This window comes from Ranitomeya imitator, chromosome 1 (assembly GCF_032444005.1).
Source record: "Ranitomeya imitator isolate aRanImi1 chromosome 1, aRanImi1.pri, whole genome shotgun sequence".
Taxonomy (NCBI): domain Eukaryota; kingdom Metazoa; phylum Chordata; class Amphibia; order Anura; family Dendrobatidae; genus Ranitomeya; species Ranitomeya imitator.
In genome coordinates, this window is record NC_091282.1 from 359798179 (window position 1) to 359823516 (window position 25338).

At 43.2% G+C, this 25338-nt stretch overlaps 1 protein-coding gene across 4 annotated transcripts in view; it reads right to left on the bottom strand.

The window, feature by feature from the left end:
• Positions 1 to 25338, bottom strand: part of ADCY4 (adenylate cyclase 4) — a 151420-nt gene that overhangs the window by 38010 nt on the left and 88072 nt on the right. For all 4 annotated transcript variants that reach the window (XM_069760942.1, XM_069760972.1, XM_069760964.1 and 1 more), the window contains exons 3-8: positions 11456 to 11653; positions 9629 to 9793; positions 7348 to 7497; positions 6805 to 6950; positions 6571 to 6682; positions 6332 to 6459 (exon numbers count right to left, since the gene is read on the bottom strand). In XM_069760942.1, the coding sequence (XP_069617043.1) occupies positions 6332 to 6459; positions 6571 to 6682; positions 6805 to 6950; positions 7348 to 7497; positions 9629 to 9793; positions 11456 to 11653 (899 nt within the window). The remainder of the gene's footprint in view (positions 1 to 6331; positions 6460 to 6570; positions 6683 to 6804; positions 6951 to 7347; positions 7498 to 9628; positions 9794 to 11455; positions 11654 to 25338) is intronic.

The following is a 25338-nucleotide window of genomic DNA, read 5'->3' on the forward strand; positions in this document are numbered from 1 at the left end:
CACTGCGGATTTATCAAATCCGCAGCGGAAAAATCCGCAGAGGACCAGAATACGTGTGCACATACCAAAACCCTAACCCTAGCCCTAACCCTAACCCTAGCCCTACCCCTAACCCTAGCCCTATTCTAACATTAGTGGAAAAAAAAAAATTCTTTATTTTTTTATTGTCCCTACCTATGGGGGTGACAAAGGGGGGGGGGTCATTTATCATTTTTTTTATTTTGATCACTGGGATAGATTATCTCTCAGTGATCAAAATGCACTTTGAACGAATCTGCCGGCCAGCAGATTCGGCGGGTGCACTGCGCATGCGCCAGCCATTTTGGAAGATGGCGGCGCCCAGGGAGAAGGCGGACGGATCCCGCCAGGATCGGTAAGTATGATGGGGTAGGGGGGAGCACGGGGGGGGGGGGATCGGAGCATGAGGGGGGGTTGATCGGAACGCGGGAGGGGTGGAACGGAGCACGGGGGGTGGATCGGAGTGCAGGGGGGTGATTGGAGCACGGGGGGGTGATTGGAGCACAGGGGTGAGCGGACAAGAGCACGGGGGGGAGCGGAGCACAGGACGGAGGGGAGCGGGGCAGTGTACCGGACAGATTGGAGGGCTGTGGGGGTGATCGGTGGGGTGGGGGCACATTAGTATTTCCAGCCATGGCCGATGATATTGCAGCATCGGCCATGGCTGGATTGTAATATTTCACCCGTTATAATAGGTGAAATATTACAAATCGCTCTGATTGGCAGTTTCACTTTCAACAGCCAATCAGAGCGATCGTAGCCACGGGGGGGTGAAGCCACCCCCCCTGGGCTAAACTACCACTCCCCCTGTCCCTGCAGATCGGGTGAAATGGGAGTTAACCCTTTCACCCGATCTGCAGGGACACGATCTTTCCATGACGCCACATAGGCGTCATGGGTCGGATTGGCACCGACTTTCATGACGCCTACGTGGCGTCATGGGTCGGGAAGGGGTTAAAATCAGAGAGTGGTGTCATACAAATTAGTTAATAAATAACATTTCCCACATGTCTACTTCACATCAGCACAAGTTTGAAAACAATTTTTTTTTTTATTAGGACGTTATAAAGGTTAAAAGTTGACCAGTGATTTCTCATTTTTCCAACAAAATTTACAAAACTAGTTCTTTTAGGGACCACCTCACATTTGAAGTGACTTTGGGGGTTCAATTTAACAGAAAATACCCCAAAGTGACACCATTCTAAAAACTGCACCCCTCAAGGTGTGCAAAACCACATTCAAGAAGTTTATTAACCCTTCAGGTGCTTCAAAAGAACGAAAGCAACGTGTAAGGAAAAAATTAACATTTTACTTTTTTCACAAAAAATTTACTTTGGAACCAATTTTTTTTATTTTCACAAGGGTATGTGGAGAAAATGGACCACAAAATTTGTTGGGCAATTTCTCCTGAGTACGCCGATACCCCGTATGTGGGGGAAAGACACTGTTTAGGCGCATGGCAGAGCTCAGAAGGGAGGGAGCACCGTTTGACTTTTTGAACGCAAAATTGGCTGGAATCAATGGTGGCACCATGTCACGTTTGGAGACCCTCTGATGTACCTAAACAGTGAAACCCCCCAATTCTTACTCCAGCCCTAACCCCAATACACCACTAACCCTAATCCCAACCCTAACCACAACCCTAACCCCAACATACCCCTAACCCTAATCCCAACCCTAATCATAACCCTAACCACAACCCTAACCCCAACATACCCCTAACCCTAATCCCAACCCCAATCATAACCCTAACCACAACCCTAACCCCAACACACCCCTAACCCTAATTATAACCCTTACCACAACCCTAACCCCAACACACACCTAACCCTAATCCCAACGCTAACCATAACCCTAACCACAACCCTAACACACCCCTATCCCAACCCTAAACATAACCCTAACCACAAACCTAACCCTAACACACCCCTAACCCTAATCTCAACACTAACTGTAATCCCAACCATAACCACAACCCTGACCCTTGCCCACCCTAACCTAACCCTAGCCCATCCCGAACCCTAGCCCGACCCTAACTTTATGCACCCCTTCTGAGGAAGATATACATCGAAATGTGCATAAAGGGGTACACTGGATCATCTTTGAACTCTGGATAAATTATGACTATCTCTGGCTCCCTTATGTATGTTCCTATTTAATATACCTTGAGCTATGATGTGCATTCTTTGTCTCTGATCTGTCTTTATTTAAATTTATTTAGATCTATTTAGATCTTACTTGTGGTCATTTGTTTCACTCAGAGGTGATCAGAGACAAACCCCAGCAATGTCCTGCTCTATGATTCATCTATGTGGTCTATATGATCCTATACAGCACAGTTTTTGCACTATGCACTTAATTTAGTAGAATTAATACTGTGTATTCTCGGTACATACATTCTTAATAAGTATTATCACCTTAGGGATATGTGCAGTGTTGGATGTGTTCTTTCTGCATTTACTGTCCGGACATAGATTTAATTCAGTTCATCTGTCCAGTGTTTTGCTGTTTCCATCTTTTCTGCAAGATTTTTTGCTCTCATCTCCAACTATCCTCTTTTAGATTTTTTTAAAATTGTGTTATTTATGTTGTTTTGCAAAATTATGTTTGGAGGACCTTTGTTTTTTTACATTCGGCTTGTCTCACGGTTCTCCGGGTTTTGGTGATTAAGGGCTATTTTTTGTGACTAACTTTAGCCCAACTCTAAAGGTACCGTCACACTAAGCGACGCTGCAGCGATACCGACAACGATGTCGATCGCTGCAGCGTCGCTGTTTGGTCGCTGGAGAGCTGTCACACAGACCGCTCTCCAGCGACCAACGATCCCGAGGTCCCCGGTAACCAGGGTAAACATCGGGTTACTAAGCGCAGGGCCGTGCTTAGTAACCCGATGTTTACCACGGTTACCAGCGTAAACGTTAACAAAACAAACACTACATACTTACCTTCCGTGTCTGTCCTCCGGCGCTCTGCTTTCCTCTGCACTGTCAGCGCCGGTCAGCCGGAAAGCAGAGCGATGACGTCACCGCTGTGCTTTCCGGCTGGCCGGCGCTGACACAGGATGCAGGAGGAGTGCAGAGAAGCAGAGCGCCGGGGACAGACAGCTGAAGGTAAGTATGTAGTGTTTGTTTTTTTAACGTTTACCCTGGTAACCAGGGTAAACATCGGGTTACTAAGCGCGGCCCTGTGCTTAGTAACCCGATGTTTACCCTAGTTACAAGTGAAGACATCGCTGGATCAGCGTCACACACGCCGATCCAGCGATGTCAGCGGGAGATCCAGCGACGAAATAAAGTTCTGGACTTTCCTCAGCGACCAACGATCTCCCAGCAGGGGCCTGATCGTTGGTCGCTGTCACACATAACGATTTCCTTAACGATATCGTTGCTACGTCACAAAAAGCAATGATATCGTTAACGATATCATTATGTGTGAAGGTACCTTAACACTATTGGAAAAATGGAAATACATTTGTTTTATTTTATTAGTTTTACCTAACTGGGGGGGGGGATGATAAAGGAGGGTTTGATTTATTATTTTTTTTATTGGGAAATGGGGACCCCATTTCTCTCTCCTCTGATGTGCGATCACATCAGAGGAAAGAAAAATTAAATGGGAAATCTGCCTTTTTTTTTTTTGCAGTCACCGTTATTCTGTTAATAACGGCGATTGCAACACTGGGGTCGGTAAAACCGACCCGAATCATGTTCTCTGGGGACTCAGCTACCCCCGATAGCCGAGACACCGGTGAAATTCCGACTCTGGGGGGCGATATACACTTATTTCTCAGCACCGTTAAAAAGCGGTGCTGAGGCATAAGAACCCTTAAGTACTGCCGCTAAAAGGCGTATCGGCAGTCGTTAAGGGGTTAAAAATGGCACATACTTAGTAGTGCTGCATCTGTTACGACATGTACTATAGCACTATGTCACTATTAGTGATGAGCCTATGTGCTCGGGTACTGACAGAGTATTGCGGGTGCCAGAGTGAGATGTTCGCATCCGCATGTTTCGTGGTGGTCAGGCAATCCCCGCATGTTTTGTGGCGGCCTAACAGCCCCGAGTATGGTGACACAAAAGGAAATTATTTTTTTCAAACAATGCATTGATCATACAAAAGTAGTAAAACATAAATAAAACCACATAAATTTGGCATCATCATAATTGTACAAAATAAAGGCAGAGAAAATTGCTTTGTCCTAAAGGCCTCAAATGGGCAAGTCATGAAGTGGTTAACAAAGGCATTGCATTAGTAATTTGCATTAGATCATTTATTGGAAAATATAATTGTTTACTGACAGTGTCCATGTTAAATAATATGTTTCTTTATTAGGCTATGTGCACACGTTGAGTAAATGGATGCAGAAATGTATGCACCATTTCTGCATCTCTTGGCAGGAAAAACGCAGCTGCATTAATGCGCGGTTTTTGCCCTGCACTTTTGCCTGATTTGAGTGAAGTCAATGGTGAAAAACGCAAGGCAAAAAGGCACAGAGAATGGACATAATCTGAATTATGTTCTGCACCAAATCTGCAAGTAATAAATAAGCAACATGTGCATGACACTTCAGGTTTCTCAATTCACTTTGCTGGCATTAGGATTGCTTCAGGCTTTCATAGCAAATCTGCAAGGCAAAACCTCACCAAATCTGCAACGTGTGCACAAGCCCTTTAGGTTTCATGAATGTATTCTTAGGACTACTGTGGGACCAGTCCTGGGGATCATTAATACAAATGCTTCTCACAAAATTAGATATCAAAAAGTTAATTTATTTCAGTTCTTCAATACAAAAAGTGAAACTAATATATTATATAGAGTCACTAACAAACAGAGTGATCTATTTCAAGTGTTTATTTCTGTTAATCTTGATTATGTCGTTATCTCAGTAAATTAGAATACTTTATAACACCAGCTTGAAAAATGATTTTAAAATCCAGAATGTTGGCTTACTGAAATGTATGTTCAGTAAATGCACTCAATACTTGGTCGGGGCTCCTTTTGCATTAATTACTGCATCAATGCGGCATGGCATGAAGGCGATCAGCATGTGGCACTGCTGAGGTGTTATGGAAGCCCAGGTTGCTTTGATAGCAGCCTTCAGCTCGTCTGCATTGTTGGGTCTGGTGTCTCATCTTCCTCTTGACAATACCCTATAGATTCTCTACGGGGTTAAGGTCAGGCAAGTTTGCTGGCCAATCAAGCACAGTGAAACTGTTGTTTTTAAACCAGGTACTGGTACTTTTGGCAGTGTGGACAGATGCCAAGTCCTGCTAGAGAATGAAATTTCCATCTTCAAAAGCTTGTCGGCAGAGGGAAGCATGAAGTGCTCTCTAAATTTCCTGGTAGTCGGCTGCGCTGACTTTGATCTTGATAAATCACAGTGGACCTACACCAGCAGATGACATAGCTCCCCAAACCATCACTGATTGTGGAAACTTCACACAAGACCTCAAGCAGCTTGGATTGTGGCCTCTCCACTCTTCCGCAGATTCTAGGACTCTGATTTCCAAATGAAATGCAAAATGTACTTCCATCTGAAAACAACACATTGGACCACTGAGCAATAGTCTAGTTCTTTTTCTCCTTGGCCCAGGTAAGACGCTTCTGGCATTGTCTATTGGTCATGAGTGGCTTGACACAAGGAATGTGACACTTGTAGTCCATGTCCTGCATACGTCTGTATGTGGTGGCTCTTGAAGCAATGACTCCAGCAGCAGTCCACTCTTTGTGAATCTCTCCAAAAGTTTTGAATGGCCTTTTTTTAACAATCCTTTGAAGACTGCGGTTGTCCCACTTGCTTGTGCACCTTTTTCTACCACACTTTTTCCTTCCACTCAACTTTCCATTAATATGCTTGGATACAGCACTCTGTGAACAGCCAGATTCTTTAGCAATGACCTTTTGTGGCTTACCCTCCTTGTGGAGTGTGTCAATGACTGCCTTCTGGACATCTGTCAACTCAGCAGTCTTCCCCATAGTTGTGAAGCCTACTGAAACAGACTAAGGGACATATGTAAAAGCTTAGAAAGTCTTTGCATGTGTTTTTGTTAATTATTCTAATTTACCGAGATAATGACTTTTGGGTTTTCATTGGCTTTAAGCCATAATCATCAACATTAACAGAAATAAACACTTGAAATAGATCACTCTGTAATGACTCTATATACTATATGAGTTTCACTTTTTGTATTTAAGAACAGAAATAAATTAACTTTTTGATGATATTGTAATTTTGTGAGAAGCACTTGTACTTCTAAACTTCCAACCAAAGTGGAAACAAAGAACACTGGAAGAATGTTACAAATGTTCTCACCGTATAGCCTGGCACATATCTAAGCCCATTTGTACGCAGTTTTTGGCATGGTCTGGCAAACATTCTGGTAGTCCTGACACACAGTAATAGCAGTCTCCCAAAATCTTGATGCGCATGCAGTTATTTTCCTGCAGAAGAAAAAACATCTGATCAATCTGAACATTTGTGTCTGAAAACATTCCAAAGACCACCTTATATTGCCGCAAGTTTAAGCACTCATTTACACCTTCAGTACTCACCTTTGCAATCTGGTCAAACTTCCCAAAAAGCTCATTCAGCATGATTACCAACTCTTTGGGGGAGCATTCACTGGAAAGTAGTGTGAAGCCCACAATATCTGCATACAGGATACTGCAAAACATTAAAGCAGCTTATCTGAACAATGGTTCATCGTGTGGATGTGGGAAATATACAAGTCTTCATTGCAGAGAAGTATCACAATGTCATTAAGCTGAAGATTCGCTTTTACACACCTTACATCTTTGTGCCGCTTGATATAAAGATTATGGAAGTTGTTGGTATTTTCTTGCTGTGGTCGCTTTTCTTTTAATCTCGCTATGATCTCTTCTTTCATCTCCGTTGCAATATACTGTGGCAGAATTGAAAGCAGCAGCTGCTCCTGAGAAGCGGGAAAATAAGAGTGTAAGATATAAAAGCAACGTGATGCTAGTACACCTGCTAAATCGAAGAGGCATGGTCTAATCCAAAAAAGCCTCAGCTGGGAAACAAACTCAATGAAGTTGATGTTGTTGATGGCATTTTGCCTATTGTCACTGCCACAATAAATTATCTTACAGTATGTCTCTCCCAGTCTGTTTAGTCAGACTAAGAAAACACGAACAAAAAATTCCAATATAGCAAAACCAACATGATTTACACAGTAGAAAAACTGATTAAAAGCAGGTCTACAACAGAAATGCAAAAAATATGGTTAATTGTAGAAAAAAAAAATTACAAATGTCCTCTGTAGGATACATTTAGAAATGACCGATAATGGGAACAAAGCCCTACCGTACCTGCTGCCTCTCCTGCGAGTACAATTTGCGTCGTGATTTAAAGAAGTTGATAGCTTCATGGTAGGTGTCCTTTAATGCACTTTCGGTAACTCGTTTGTGATAACCTCCAACCACATTCCCGCACAGCAAGATGACCACATCTGCTATAATCTGCAGATATGACAGGCAGTGAGCTAAGGTCTTGTTTAGTCTTCTAATTAAATACGCAAGTGCTCTTAATAGAAAAATATCAAATATTTAATAAAGTTTTGTAATGACCCCATACATAGGTAGCGGTTGGGTGAACATTCAACTAGCCAATAGCCATCTCTCCTGTCCATCCCAAACCTCCTTCTAAACAGAAGCACGCGGCCTACCAGAATACTTTGTGTCCTTTGTGAATGATCTGACAGTGACTTACAGGGGTTGTCCGGTATTAAGCCACAACTCTGAAGTCACTCTCAGTGACTGCAGATTTGTGAATCCTCACAGCTCACAAACTGCACACGATGAGGCTTTTCCGGTGCCGGCAGCGAGCGGTCATGTGACTGCAAGTATGTGATTTGACCCAATCCCCCTTTCCTAAGAGCCGAAATGTGCATAGGGGACCCGGAAAGCATCTCCTGCCTTTGGTGTTTATACTTACCTTTCTCTATATTTCTCTATATTACTTTGTCACTCCTTGTCTGGCTATAGGATTTAGGCACATGTATCATAGTGTGGAGGCTGCTTAGAGCACTACTTTCTACGGAACGTAAATGATTGTTAAAATCTGGAGGGATCAATCTATCAGTTGCTGGCATTGATGCCCCTTTCACATTTTTTCAGCGGTTTGTTGCATTGAGTGAGGCCAGATATAGTCTAGTTGGCACATGACCGCCTCCTCTCATGGCGCTGGACAAAACTCACAGCAGGCAGTGGACGCACTCTGAGGATTCACAAGTTTGTGGTTACAGAGAGTGAGTGCAGACTTGTAGCTTAACGCAAGACAACACCTTTAACTGCCAGAGAATATAAAGCTAGATTCTTCTATCTCCTGACATCTTTAGGGTGAGAGTTGGGAGGCTCCTCTACATATTAAGACATTTAGACTGCTACATTATAGTAAACAACCATTGTTAAAACATTTGTTTCATGATTATCTTGCTGGGTAAACAGGCTGTCGATTACCCAATGGATGAGCAGCATGCTCATTCATCGGGTGCAATTATCTTTTGTGCAACGTAAAAGAGCATCGTTCTTGGTGATGCATCGTCCTGTGTAACCAAGACTTGTGATGCCGAGAATCATGGCATCTTATGTGCACTGAGCAATCTAGTACAGATCACTCAGTGTGCATCATTTCCTTTGGGCTGCCTGTCTTAGACATTCAAAAGACAGCCGATCAGTAAAGGTTTACTGTGGTATCATGCAGCCAGGCGGTTTGTGTTAAAGGAACACCTTAAGGTACCGTCACACTCAGCAACTTTGCAACGAAAACGACAGCGATCTGTGACGTTGCAGCGTCCTGGATAGCGATCTTGTTGTGTTTGACACGCAGCAGCGATCTGGATCCCGCTGTGTCATCGCTGGTCGGAGCTAGAGGTCCAGAACTTTATATTTCGTCGCCAGGTCGGCGTATATCGTCATGTTTGACAGCAAAAGCAACGATGCCAGCAATGTTTTTACATGAAGCTAACAACCAGCGAGTACGATAAGTACGTCACTGGATCGCTCCTGCATCGTTCTTGAGTTGCTGTGTTTGACGTCTCTACAGCGACCTAAACAGTGACGTTCCAGCGGTCGGCTCGTTGTCTATATCGCTGCAGCGTCACTGAGTGTGACGGTACCTTTAGACATACACTGTCAGCCAATGCTCCAGATACAGGGTTTGGCAGAATTTAGTCTAAAGTCTTTTGGGGACTAAGGGTACCGTCACACAGTGGCACTTTGGTCGCTAGACTGTGGTCACACTTCGCAATGCACGGCGCTGGAGCGATAATTTCATGACGTATTTGCGATGTAGAATCAGCAGAGGAGGTGGAGAATATCGTGCACACCTTTGTTACACGATGTGATCATGCCGCCACAGCAGGACACTTGACGACGAAAGAAAGTTTCAAACGATCTGCTACGACGTACGATTCTCAGCGGGGTCCCTGATCGCAGTAGCGTGTCAGACACAGTGAGATCGTAAGTATATCGCTGGAACGTCACGGATCGTGCCGTCGTAGCGACCAAAGTGCCACTGTGAGATGGTACCCTTAATGGTTGGCACAGGGAAAATAAAAGGTGATTAGTTGTGGACTGAAGCAATTCTTACCTGCAAGGCAAATTCTCCAGCAGACTGCTGACTTGAGGAAGATATGTAAACACTGAGAACAATGATATGTGATAGGGAGCAGATAAGCCCAGCAAATATTGCCCCTTTCATACACAAAGGTAGCATGGTGTACAGGCTGACAGTCACAAACAGCGTCCAATAAACCTAAGACAGAACACAGTGTATTAGAAGAAGGAGAAAAGTCTAACCTCAGAGGCTATGAGGGCATGGCACTGCAGTGGTGTGAAGGGGTCCGCTCCTGCTGGGGCCAGCCTTCTTACACCTATTTTTTGCAACCCAGCATTTCCTCCGGGCATTCACAGGAAAGCCTTCATGGGATGGAAATACGAGGATGACATACGGGTTGGTGATATCTTTCAGCGTGGCGAGATTCCCACCTTCTGTTCCCTCCAAACCCAATCTCCCTCCACTAAACTTCTATGGTGGGAGTACTTACAGGTCCGGTCCTTCCTGGCCTCTTTGAATTTGCCAAGGGGTTCGAACTGTAGACTCTCTCCCTTGGAACTGTTGTTTGCCGGTGGTGACGCCCCGAGCAGGGGAATCTCTTCCCTCTACTCAATTTTTTCAACACCTGTCTCTGACGCAAGGCTCTATTTCCAGTCTGCTTGGGAGAAGGATTTAGGGCGAATTCTGTCGGATGAGGAATGGGAGCGTTGCTTCCTGATGAACCATAAACTCCCGAGTTCCAGTGAGGCCTCGGAGAAGGGGTATAAACTGCAATATAGGTGGTACGTCACACCTGACAGGTTGCACAAATTTTCTCCCACAATTTCAAACTGCTGTTGGAGGTGTGGAAATGGCATTGGCTCCCTTTTGCATATCTGGTGGGGCTGCCCCTTGATTAGAACATTCTGAGACCAAGTGTTCAGAAATTATGGTTTGATCACAGGCAAGCACATCACCGGTACTCCGGAGATGGCATTGCTCTCCATGATTCCCGGTTCGGTGAGATCCCAAAAAAAGGACATCCTCAAATTTTGTCTAGCGGCTGCTAGAACGGTGATCCCCCGCCGATGGCGAGACCCGGTTCCCCCCGATATTGTGGAGTGGTTTTCAGAATTTGAAACCATCTTTAGGATGGAGGAAATTGATTCAGACCTTTCACAGACAAGGGTCTCCTTTTTAGGTATCTGGACTGAATGGATTCTATTTAAAGATTCTGCTCGTTTCCCTGACCTGTTTACCTGAATACACCTGTCTATTTTACAGTCGATTACTATGCTACTCTTCCTTTCTTTTCGTGTTTTCATTTTATATTTCTTTTCTTGAGCCCCACTTACTCGGGCTCCCACCTCTATTTCCTCTTCTTTCAATCTCCCCCCTGGGTGAGCTGTTCACCTTCCACCAGCTCGGTGTGATAGGTCTATACCATGATTTATCAGTTACTTTTATGATGATACTATTTGCGTGCATGTCTCGCTCTAGGGGACATGGGCGAACTGATTTTAGGTATGCTTTATTTTATTCACGGTAAGGAAAGTCCTCGCCTGTTGCGGGGGCAAGGAGTTATTGCTTATATGTTAAAGATACCGTAGTCATTCTAGAGGGTTTACTCCCTCTAATTTTTTTTTTTATTCTTTCTCTCTTTTATGTAAGATTTATGCAAGGTTTGTGAACGAGTGTTTTTTGTGTTACTCTTCTCGAATTGTATATTATAAGAAAAAGTACTTTGATCATTGACGTAGTTTTCAACTACTGTTTTTCTTGTAAAATTCTCTTCTCTTTAATAAAAATATATTTAACCAAAAAAGAAGAAGGAGAAAAGCATTCTATAGTATATACGGCCATGTAGATTATTACACGTACCTGATCCCATGGAGTCACAATGCTGCTAGTGAATATAAATGCATAGCCCATGGCGACTAGGCAAACCCAGATGATGACAGCCAACAGTTTCATACCCTTCTGAAGCACACTTTTTATGCACACCAGAACGAAGAGTAAAGTGAAAACTCCCAGGGCGCAGAAAACACTTATCAGGAAGCCCAGGTTGTCCGAGAAGGTCTACAGAGGGAAATACAAAAACAGCACATAGTCATAACTGTCAGTGGGAATGCTCACTATATCTTGGCATTATTCTTTCTGTGTAAGAAACCATGCACCCTGACTATCCCCACTGTACTAGAACAGGATTCTGTGGTTTAAAGTGAAAACATCATACTAAAGTGCATGAATGGTACAGCCATTTTATGTGAATAATGTGTTATTATGTAAAACAATAAATTTGGAAATGTATGATTATTATGCTTTGCTTATATAGCACCATTAATTCCACAGCATTTCACAGACTATCATAAAGGTCTCCATTGGAGCGCATAATCTAGATTCCCTATCAGTATGTCTTTGCACTGTTGAAAAAAACCTGAGAACCCGCAGGAAACCCACACAAACACGGGGAGAACATACAAACCCCTCGCAGATGTTGTCTTGCATACACAAGGAGCTCGGGTACTTTCTATGAGTGGTTAGTTACCTGACTTCTTACCGTATGTGTTGGAAACACAAATACGGTAAGTGTTATTATTATTGAAGCATAGGTGGGCACTGTGCTCCAGCCTAGTCATAAAGAAAGTAGCTTTACCCATCATTATCTGACAACTACCTGCTCTTTAGTTACATCTATTTTTGAAGCCATCAGAGCCCCTCCTAATGCTACCTTCAGACATTTCTCTGGTGTACCAGAGCATTTACTTGAAACCTGCTGTATTCAGGCCGTAATCAGACATTTGTGTGGCATTTCTAACACAGATTACAGTCATATGTTACATGAACATCTTGTTAGATGACTTCTGTTACAAAGTGGTCCCTGAAGGGAGATGTCAGGAGTGCTACTTGCAGCTCAGTTTGTTTCCATATGTCCAGAAGCTCATCACTCATGCGTATTTAAAGTAACTGGTATTGCAAGTAGCAGTCCTGAAATCCCCCTCAGGGACCACTTTGTAACCTAAGCCTTTGTACAAATGTAGAGCACTATACGTGTTCACTGAACCTACATGTTAGCGTGTCCCTGAGTGCTGCATTTCACGGTCTGTGTGAACCTGGTCTTAAAAAACCACAGGAGATCTTAATTGCTTAGCCCGTTTCAGGGCAAATCCCCAATTCATCATTAGCCACTAGAAATCTGATTGCTGTATGGAAACAGGAGGAAGGCAACTGCAGACTAAAAATGAACGCATGCCTTTGTTTTAGGAAATTCATCTCTACTTGAGCTGATAAGCAGGGGTTAATTGATGTGTATGAATTATTACAGTAGCAGCAATTACTGGCATTTTCCATAATTAACAAGGCGCTTGTAACATCCATTATTCTAGAGGCTGTAGAATTTTCAGATCAGATTCTTTACTAAAGCGTTTCACACATGAACTTCCAGATCTGCAGATGCAGCATTCTAGTCTATACAAGCAGCTAATTAGAAGCTAATTGGGCAATTTCTCCAGATAGCGCATATTGTCAGCAATAACTGGCAGAGGAACACAAGATCCATTTTTATCTCATTTAACAGCAGCAAGATCCACATTCCAGAGAATCCAACACATAGGCGATGAGATCCACGCCACAAAGGAAACAAGCAAGGCTGTAGACTGGAAGCAGCGCTTTCTTTATCCAGTGCTTAGAGCCCTGAAGTACAGATTAAAGGGATTTGTCTAGCCTTAAGGTACCGTCACATTAAGCGACGCTGCAGCGATCTAGACAACGATCCCGATCGCTGCAGCGTCGCTGTGTGGTCGCTGGAGAGCTGTCACAACGATGCGACCAACGATGCCAAAGTCCCCGGGTAACGAAAGTAAACATCGGGTTACTAAGCGCAGGTTACCAGCGTAAACGTAAAAAAAAACCAAACACTACATACTTACATTCCGGCGTCTGTCCTCTCCGGCGCTGTGCTTCCTGCACTAAGAACCGGCCGGAAAGCAGAGCACAGCGGTGACGTCACCGCTGTGCTTTCTGGCCGCTGCGCTTACACATTGCAGAGAAGCAGAGCGCCGGAGAGGACAGACGCCGGAAGGTAAGTATGTAGTGTTTGGTTTTTTTTACATTTACACTGGTAACCAGGGTAAACATCGGGTTACTAAGCGCGGCCCTGCGCTTAGTAACCCGATGTTTAACATCGGGTTACTAAGCGCGAACTTTATTTCGTCGCTGGACTCCCTGCAGACATCGCTGGATCGGCGTGTGTGACACCGATCCAGCGATGTCTTCACTGGTAACCAGGGTAAACATCGGGTTACTAAGCGCAGGGCCGCGCTTAGTAACCGGATGTTTACCCTGGTTACCAGCGTAAAAGTAAAAAAAACAAACACTACATACTTACCTACCGCTATCTGTCCCCAGCACTCTGCTTCTCTGCACTCCTCCTGCACTGGCTGTGAGCGTCGGTCAGCCGGAAAGCAGAGCGGTGACGTCACTGCTCTGCTTTCCGGCCGCTGTGCTCACAGCCAGTGCAGGAGGAGTGCAGAGAAGCAGAGCGCCGGGGACAGACAGCAGTAGGTAAGTATGTAGTGTTTGTTTTTTTTACTTTTACGCTGGTAACCAGGGTAAACATCGGGTTACTAAGCGCGGCCCTGCGCTTAGTAACCCGATGTTTACCCTGGTTACCCGGGGACCTCGGGATCGTTGGTCGCTGGAGAGCTGTCTGTGTGACAGCTCTCCAGCGACCAAACAGCGACGCTGCAGAGATCGACATCGTTGTCGGTATCGCTGCAGCGTCGCTGAGTGTGAAGGTACCTTAAGATGCTGGGTGAGAAGGAGACAACTGATGGTGCAACAGTAAAAAAATGGAAGAAATACAAAATGACTGTCAATCGACATCGATCTGGGGCATCATGCAAAATCTCACCTCGTGGTGTATCCTTGATCATGAGGAAGGTGAGTGATCAGCCTAAAATTACATGGGGGAACTTGTTAATGATCTCAAGGCAGCTGGGACCACAGTCACCAAGAAAACCACTTATAACACATTATGCCGTAAAGGTTTAAAATCCTGCAGTGCCCAAGAAGGCACATGTGCAGTCCCGTCTGAAGTTTGCCAGGTGCTCTGATTAGATGAGACAAAAATTGGGGTCTTTGGCATTCGCTCAACTCGCCATGTTTGGAGGAAGAGAAATGCTGCCTATGATCCAAAGAACACCGTCCCCACCGTCAAGTATGGAGGTGGAAACATTATGTTTTGGGGGTGTTTCTCTGCTAAAGGCACAGGACTACTTCACTGCATCAATGGGAGAATGGATGGAGCCATGTACCATAAAATCCTGAGTGACAACCTCCTTCCCTCCGCCAGGACAAAAAAAAATGGGTCGTGGCTGGGTCTTCCAGCAAGATAAGGACCCAAAACATAAAGCCAAGGCAACAAAGAAGTGGCTCAAAAAGAAGCACGTTAAGGTCATGGAGAGGCCTAGCCAGTCTCCAGACCTTAATCCCATAGAAAACTTATGGAGGGAGATGAAGCTCCAAGTTGCCAAGCGACAGCCTCAAAATCTTAATGATCTAGAGATGATCTGCAAAGAGGAGTGGACCAAAATTCCTCCTGACACGTGCGCAAACCTCATATTTAACTTAAAAAAGTCTGACTGCTGTGCTTGCCAACAAAGGTTTTGCCACCAAGTATTAAGTCTGGTTTGCCAGAGGGATCAAATATTTATTTCTCACTGCAAAATGCTAATACAATTACTGTATATACTTGAACATAATCCGACCCAAGTATAAGCCGAGGCACCTAGTTTTGCCACGAAATACTGGGTAAGCTTATTGACTCAAGTATAAGCTGGGTATGCATTTTCCCCTCATCCCCATCCTGGTATGCATGGCACCCCCGTCTCTGTCATTGTATGCATGGCTTCCGCGTCCCTGTCATTGTATGCATGGCTCCCCCCATCACGAAGGAGGTGCAGTGCCAGCGAGGGCGAGCCGGTAGGTGAGTAGGATGTCTGCTGGAAGCTGGCAGCAGCGGCTGGCACTGTGCACTATTACAGCAGAGGTACAGGCTTTAGCCACAGCTGCCGGCTCCTGCCTCTGTGACCCACTGCTCTCCCTTCCCCCGCTGGCTTCTGGGACAATTAACTCGTGTATAAGCTGAGGGGGGCGTTTTCAGCACAAAAAAAATGTGCTGAAAAACTCGGCTTATACACAAGTACTGCATATACGGTATGTAATTTATACAATGTGATTTTCTGGATTTTATTTTTTATATTCTCTCAATGTTAAAATTAACCTACCCTTAAAATTATAGACTGTTCAAGTCTTTATCAGTGGGCAAACTTACAAAATCAGCAAGGGATCAAATAATTATTTCCTTCATTGTAATTGACACCCAGAGAACGTGAGAGCTATAGCTGCTCCTTCCAGATGTCTTGATTTGTCTGGAGGAGAGTGAAGCCAGCGCTGATTGGCCGCAGGGATGGTGTGAGGTAACAATATCACTCAAGCCTCGGGAGAGCCAGTGTCAATACCGCTGGAACAGCTCTGCAACCGGAGGGGAGTATAAGTGTTATTATTTCACTGTACGAAACAGGGATTCAGAAGAGTTGTCTGAGTAGTGGAGAACCCACTTTATGCGACTACAGACTTGTGAATCCTCACATTGCACACGCCCTGTGAGGATCCTCCAGTGCCAAGCATTCATGTGTTCTTGAAAGACATGTTTTTCAAATGGCAGAAAAAAACAAAGGGTATGTGCACACGTTGCGGAAAGGTGTGTGGATTTTTCCGCACTGGTTTTGGTAAACCCACACTGCTTAATTACCGAGGATTTACCGCGGTTTTAGTGCGGATATCACCTGCGGTTTTACACTTGCGGATTCCTATTGAGGAGGGGTAAACCTCTGCGGAATCCGCACAAAGAATTGAAATGCTGCGGAATAAACAACGCAGCGTTTCCGCACGTTTTTTTCCGCAGCATGGGCACTGCGGATTTTGCTTTCCATAGGTTTACATGGTGCTGTAAACTCATGGAAAACTGCTGCCTATCCGCAGAAAAATCCGCAACGTGTGCACATACCCAAAGTGTATACCTACCCTAATGCTAGGGCTAAATAGCAATGCGTCGAGTTGCTATACTTTTCAATGCAAGCCACTTGTGACTTCCCTGCAATATGGCCAATTATTACCCCGGAAAATCACAGCTCCACAGACAAGTTGCACAGATGTTTTTGTGTTACTCGACTTCCCTTACTGCTGTTGCACTGCACATCACTGTAAAGTACCCTATACAACTGCAGATTTGGGAATCCTAGCACAAAGCCCTGTGAGGACTCCCTGGGAGCAGTGGGCGCATGACTGCATGTATGCAATTCGCATACTTCTAATCACATTCTGACTGAACTGTATCCGGCCTTGCTCAATACAATTGCATTGAGCAAGGCCACGCCAGTCTAGTTGGCATGTGACCACATAGATGCAGAATCCATACTTGCTGTAAGGCGCCCACTGCTCCCAGCGAATCCGCACAGTGCGTTGTATGCAAGTGCTATGTGAGGATTCACAGGTCTGCAGTTATATAATCTACTGTACGGTGGGGTGCCACGCAACAGCAATTCCAAGAAGAGTCACATGAGAAAAAAAAAAAAAACATGTGTGCAACCTGTCTGTGACTTGAGGTCACAACTATTTTGGATGTAGCTGTGCTAGAAAAAAAGTGGTAATATCGCAGAGAAGTCGCAGTCACTTTCATTGAAATCTATAACAAATGAGTACGGTAGTTTGCAACTTGTGACCAGAGACAGAAAATCTAACACATTTGTAAGCATTTACAACTAACTCGCAAGTGCACGAGGTCGCAAAGATTGGAAATCATTAGATGAGATGTTGTAATGTGACATAGATTTCAGTGTCGCGTGACACCTTGCGGTGTAGCCCTGGCATGCGGCTATGTTTACATTGTGTACTTCTCCGCTGTTTAACCCTTAGTGACAAAGCCAATTTGCTGCTTAATGCTATGTGCACACGTTGCAGATTTGACTGTGGAATTTTCTGTGCAGATTCTGCATTTCTTGGCAGAAAACGCATGTCAGAAGCTGCGCCTTTTTAGGACCGGACCAATTTTTACAATTCTGACCACAGTCACTTTATGAGGTAATAACTCTGGAACGCTTTAACGGATTCCACTGATTCTGAGACTGTTTTTTTCGTGACATATTGTACTTCATGTTAGTGGTAACATTTATTCAATATGACTTGTGTTTATTTATGAAAAAACGGAAATATGGTGAAAATTTTGCAATTTTCAAACTTTGAATTTTATGCCCTTAAATCACAGATATGTCACACAAAATAATAAATAACATTTCCCACATGTATACTTTACATCAGCACAATTTTGGAAACAACGTTTTTTTTTGTCAGGAAGTTATAACGGTTAAAAGTTAACAAGCGATTTCTCATTTTTACAACAAAATTTACAAAATGATTTTTTAGGGACCACCTCACATTTGAAGTCACTTTGACGTGCGATCACATCAGAGGAAAGAGAAACTAAAATGGTAAAAACAGATTTTTTTTTTCGGTTGCAGTTATAAAAACAGACCCGATCATGTTCTCTTGGGTTTCAGTTACCCCCGGTAGCTGAGACCCCAGAGAAATTCTGACTCTGGGGGGCGCTATACACTTAAACCTCAGCACCGTTAAAAAGCGGCGCTGTGGTGTAAGTACCCTTAACTGCCGCTGTTAAAAGGCATATCGCCGGTCATTAAGGGGTTAAATTTTTCCGTATTCTTCTAGGTATATATAATTTTTGCTATATACGTATTTTTTCCTTCTGCACCTCATCAACCACACGTCCGATAATATACTGGTATTTCTCTTGCTTGGCTCAGACTTCCTTCTATTAGGGATGTCTTCCTTTCATGCCACATGTACTATGCTTTTGTCACAAAATATAGTGTTATAGTAAATATCGACCAGACGGTCTGATTGATTTTCTTTGAAAAATTATCTACATTATGATAATAGTTGTATTTTGTCTTGCAGAAACAGACTTAACTTGAGAAAGGCATGCTAGCCCAAACATTGTAAATATTGATGTCTGTACTTACCGTCCTATTCTGATCAATACATTATTTTGGAATTTGAAATAAATTATTTTTTGGCTCAAAAATAATTCTTTTGCCTGAGAAACATTTTTCATCTAAAGATCATATGAGTGCCAGAGTTCATCTTTTTTAATAATAATAATAATAATTTTTATTTATATAGCGCCAACATATTCCGCTATGGAGGGGACTTGTACAGACAATAGACATTACAGCATAACAGAAATACAGTTCAAAACAGATACCAGGAGGAATGAGGGCCCTGCTCGCAAGCTTACAAACTATGAGGAAAAGGGGAGACACGAGAGGTGGATGGTAACAATTGCTTTAGTTATTCGGACCAGCCATAGTGTAAGGCTCAGGTGTTCATGTAAAGCTGCATGAACCAGTTAACTGCCTAAGTATGTAGCAGTACAGACACAGAGGGCCAATACTGCATAAAGTGTATGAGAACATGATGCGAGGAACCTGATTGTTTTTATTTATTTTTTATTTAAATAGGCAATAGGTTTTTTTTTTTTTTTTTTTTTTTTAAATAGGCCACACAGGGATCGTTAGGTTAATACATTGAGGCGGTAGGCCAGTTTAATATATATATATATATATATATATATATATATATATATATATATATACACACAGTCATGGCCAAAAATCTTCACACCCCTGCAATTCTGTCAGATAATACTCAGTTTCTTCCTGAAAATGATTGCAAACACAAATTCTTTGGTATTATTATCTTCATTTAATTTGTCTTAAATGAAAAAAAACACAAAAAGAATTGTCCTAAAGACAAATTGGATATAATTCCACACCAAACATAAAAAAGGGGGTGGACAAAAGTATTGGCACACTTTGAAAAATCATGTGATGCTTCTCTAATTTGTGTAATTAACAGCACCTGTAACTTACATTTGGCACCTAACAGGTGTTGGCAATAACCAAATCACACTTGCAGCCAATTGACATGGATTAAAGTTGACTCAACATCTGTCCTGTGTCCTTGTGTGTACCACATTGAGCATGGAGAAAAGAAAGAAGACAAAAGAACTGTCTGAGGACTTAAGAAACCAAATTGTGAGGAAGCATGAGCAATCTCAAGGCTACAAGTCCATCTCCAAAGACCTGAATGTTCCTGTGTCTACCGTGCACAGTTTCATCAAGAAGTTTAAAGCCCATGGCACTGTGGCTAACCTCCCTAGATGTGGATGGAAAAGAAAAATTGACAAGAGATTTCAACGCAAGATTGTGCGGTTGTTGGATAAAGAACCTAGACTAACATCCAAACAAGTTCAAGCTGCACTGCAGTCCGAGGGTACAACAGTGTCAACCCATACTATCCGTCGGCGTCTGCATGAAAAGGGACTGTATGGTAGGAGAATCAGGAAGACCCCACTTCTTACCCCGAGACATAAAAAAGCCAGGCTGGAGTTTGCCAAAACTTACCTGAAAAAGCCTAAAACATTTTGGAAGAATGTTCTCTGGTCAGATGAGACAAAAGTAGAGCTTTTTGGGCAAAGGCATCAACATAGAGTTTACAGGAGAAAAAGAGAGGCATTCAAAGAAAAGAACACGGTCATAGTAACATAGTAACATAGTTAGTAAGGCCGAAAAAAGACATTTGTCCATCCAGTTCAGCCTATATTCCATCATAATAAATCCCCAGATCTACGTCCTTCTACAGAACCTAATTGTATGATACAATATTGTTCTGCTCCAGGAAGACATCCAGGCCTCTCTTGAACCCCTCGACTGAGTTCGCCATCACCACCTCCTCAGGCAAGCAATTCCAGATTCTCACTGCCCTAACAGTAAAGAATCCTCTTCTATGTTGGTGGAAAAACCTTCTCTCCTCCAGACGCAAAGAATGCCCCCTTGTGCCCGTCACCTTCCTTGGTATAAACAGATCCTCAGCGAGATATTTGTATTGTCCCCTTATATACTTATACATGGTTATTAGATCGCCCCTCTGTCGTCTTTTTTCTAGACTAAATAATCCTAATTTCGCTAATCTATCTGGGTATTGTAGTTCTCCCATCCCCTTTATTAATTTTGTTGCCCTCCTTTGTACTCTCTCTAGTTCCATTATATCCTTCCTGAGCACCGGTGACCAAAACTGGACACAGTACTCCATGTGCGGTCTAACTAGGGATTTGTACAGAGGCAGTATAATGCTCTCATCATGTGTATCCAGACCTCTTTTAATGCACCCCATGATCCTGTTTGCCTTGGCAGCTGCTGCCTGGCACTGGCTGCTCCAGGTAAGTTTATCATTAACTAGGATCCCCAAGTCCTTCTCCCTGTCAGATTTACCCAGTGGTTTCCCATTCAGTGTGTAATGGTGATATTGATTCCTTCTTCCCATGTGTATAACCTTACATTTATCATTGTTAAACCTCATCTGCCACCTTTCAGCCCAAGTTTCCAACTTATCCAGATCCATCTGTAGCAGAATACTATCTTCTCTTGTATTAACTGCTTTACATAGTTTTGTATCATCTGCAAATATCGATATTTTACTGTGTAAACCTTCTACCAGATCATTAATGAATATGTTGAAGAGAACAGGTCCCAATACTGACCCCTGCGGTACCCCACTGGTCACAGCGACCCAGTTAGAGACTATACCATTTATAACCACCCTCTGCTTTCTATCACTAAGCCAGTTACTAACCCATTTACACACATTTTCCCCCAGACCAAGCATTCTCATTTTGTGTACCAACCTCTTGTGCGGCACGGTATCAAACGCTTTGGAAAAATCGAGATATACCACGTCCAATGACTCACCGTGGTCCAGCCTATAGCTTACCTCTTCATAAAAACTGATTAGATTGGTTTGACAGGAGCGATTTCTCATAAACCCATGCTGATATGGAGTTAAACAGTTATTCTCATTGAGATAATCCAGAATAACATCCCTCAGAAACCCTTCAAATATTTTACCAACAATAGAGGTTAGACTTACTGGCCTATAATTTCCAGGTTCACTTTTAGAGCCCTTTTTGAATATTGGCACCACATTTGCTATGCGCCAATCCTGCGGAACAGACCCTGTCGCTATAGAGTCCCTAAAAATAAGAAATAATGGTTTATCTATTACATTACTTAGTTCTCTTAGTACTCGTGGGTGTATGCCATCCGGACCCGGAGATTTATCTATTTTAATCTTATTTAGCCGGTTTCGCACCTCTTCTTGGGTTAGATTGGTGACCCTTAATATAGGGTTTTCATTGTTTCTTGGGATTTCACCTAGCATTTCATTTTCCACCGTGAATACCGTGGAGAAGAAGGTGTTTAATATGTTAGCTTTTTCCTCGTCATCTACAACCATTCTTTCCTCACTATTTTTTAAGGGGCCTACATTTTCAGTTTTTATTCTTTTACTATTGATATAGTTGAAGAACAGTTTGGGATTAGTTTTACTCTCCTTAGCAATGTGCTTCTCTGTTTCCTTTTTGGCAGCTTTAATTAGTTTTTTAGATAAAGTATTTTTCTCCCTATAGTTTTTTAGAGCTTCAATGGTGCCATCCTGCTTTAGTAGTGCAAATGCTTTCTTTTTACTGTTAATTGCCTGTCTTACTTCTTTGTTTAGCCACATTGGGTTTTTCCTATTTCTAGTCCTTTTATTCCCACAAGGTATAAACCGCTTACACTGCCTATTTAGGATGTTCTTAAACATTTCCCATTTATTATCTGTATTCTTATTTCTGAGGATATTGTCCCAGTCTACCAGATTAAGGGCATCTCTAAGCTTGTCAAACTTTGCCTTCCTAAAGTTCAGTGTTTTTGTGACTCCCTGACAAGTCCCCCTAGTGAAAGACAGGTGAAACTGTACAATATTGTGGTCGCTATTTCCTAGATGCCCGACCACCTGCAGATTTGTTATTCTGTCAGGTCTATTAGATAGTATTAGGTCTAAAAGTGCTGCTCCTCTGGTTGGATTCTGCACCAATTGTGAAAGATAACCAAGAAAAATTATTAGCAGAAACCTGTTGCCTTTATGGGTTTCACAGGTTTCTGTTTCCCAGTTAATATCCGGGTAGTTAATATCCGGGTCCCTACAGTCAAACATGGTGGAGGTTCCCTGATGTTTTGGGGTTGCTTTGCTGCCTCTGGCACTGGACTGCTTGACCGTGTGCATGGCATTATGAAGTCTGAAGACTACCAACAAATGTTTCAGCATAATGCAGGGCCCATTGTGAGAAAGCAGGGTCTCCCTCAGAGGTCATGGGTCTTCCAGCAGGACAATGACCCAAAACACACTTCAAAAAGCACTAGAAAATGGTTTGAGAGAAAGCACTGGATGCTTCTAAGGTGGCCAGCAATGAGTCCAGACCTGAATCCCATAGAACACCTGTGGAGAGATCTAAAAATGGCAGTTTGGAGAAGGCACCCTTCAAATATCAGGGACCTGGAGCAGTTTGCCAAAGAAGAATGGTCTAAAATTCCAGGTTGTGCAACCAAGTATTAGGCTGAGGGTGCCAATACTTTTGTCTGGCCCATTTTTGGAGTTTTGTGTTAAATGATCAATGTTTTGCTTCATTCTCTGTTGTGCTTTTTCATTTAAGACAAATTAAATGAAGATAACAATACCAAAGAATTTGTGTTTGCAATCATTTTCAGGAAGAAACTGAGTATTATCTGACAGAATTGCAGGGGTGTGAACACTTTTGGCCATGACTGTAATATATATATATATATATATATATATATATATATATATATATATATATATATATATATATATATATATATACACACACACATATACTAGATGGTAGCCCGATTCTAACGCATCGGGTATTCTATAATATGTATGTAGTTTATTTATGAAGATTTTAGAATAATACATTGAATACACAGAATTCGCCTGTCGCTGATTGTTAGCGGCCGGCCACGTAGTATATAGCACAGCCACGTAGAACAGCCCACGTAGTATATTGCACAGCCACGTAGTATATTGCACAGCCCACGTAGTATATTGCACAGCCCATGTAGTATATTGCACAGCCCACTTAGTATATTGCACAGCCCACGTAGAATATTGCACAGCCCACGTAGAATATTGCACAGCCCACGTAGAATATTGCACAGCCCACGTAGTATATTGCACAGCCCACGTAGTATATTGCACAGCCCACGTAGTATATTGCACAGCCCACGTAGTATATTGCACAGCCCACGTAGCATATTGCACAGCCCACATAGTATATTGCACAGCCCACATAGTATATTGCACAGCCCACGTAGTATATTGCACAGCCTACGTAGTATATTGCACAGCCCACGCAGTATATAGCAATGTGGGCATCATATCCTTGTTAAAAAAAAAAGAATTAAAATAAAAAATAGTTATACACACACACACACACACATATATATACTAGATGGTAGCCCGATTCTAACGCATCGGGTATTCTATAATATGTATGTAGTTTATTTATGAAGATTTTAGAATAATACATTGAATACACAGAATTCGCCTGTCGCTGATTGTTAGCGGCCGGCCACGTAGTATATAGCACAGCCACGTAGAACAGCCCACGTAGTATATTGCACAGCCACGTAGTATATTGCACAGCCCACGTAGTATATTGCACAGCCTATTGCACAGCCCATGTAGTATATTGCACAGCCCACGTAGAATATTGCACAGCCCACGTAGAATATTGCACAGCCCACGTAGAATATTGCACAGCCCACGTAGAATATTGCACAGCCCACGTAGCATATTGCACAGCCCACGTAGCATATTGCACAGCCCACGTAGCATATTGCACAGCCCACGTAGCATATTGCACAGCCCACGTAGCATATTGCACAGCCCACATAGTATATTGCACAGCCCACATAGTATATTGCACAGCCCACGTAGTATATTGCACAGCCCACGTAGTATATTGCACAGCCCACGCAGTATATTGCACAGCCCACACAGTATATAGCAATGTGGGCATCATATCCTTGTTAAAAAAAAAGAATTAAAATAAAAAATAGTTATATACTCACCTTCCGTTGGCCCCCGGATCATGGTGAAGCGGTTACCGGCGCTCCTCGCGTGCTCCGGTCTCAAGAGTGCATTGCGGTCTCGCGAGATGATGACGTAGCGGTCTTGCGAAACCGCTACGTCATCATCTCGCGAGATCGCAATGCATGGAGCGGTCAATGGAGCGGTCACCGGAGCGTCGCGAGGAGCAGGAAAGGCCTGTTCTGGATCTGAGGGGCCGACGGTCGGTGAGTATATAACGATTTTTTTATTTTTTTATTATTTTTAACATTAGATCTCTTTACTATTGATGCTGCATAGGCAGCATCAATAGTAAAAAGTTGGTCACACAGGGTTAATAGCAGCATTAACGGAGTGCGTAACACCACGGCATAACACGGTCCGTTAGCGCTGCCATTAACCCTGTGTGAGCGCTGACTGGAGGGGATTATGGAGCGGGCACTGACTGCGGAAAGGAAGGAGCGGCCATTTTGCCGCCGGACTGTGCCCGTCGCTGATTGGTCGTGGCTGTTTTGCCGTGACCAATCAGCGACTTGGATTTCCATGACAGACAAAGGCCGCGACCAATGAATATCCGTGACAGACAGACAGAAGGACAGAAAGACGGAAGTGACCCTTAGACAATTATATAGTAGACTAGATGGTGGCCCGATTCT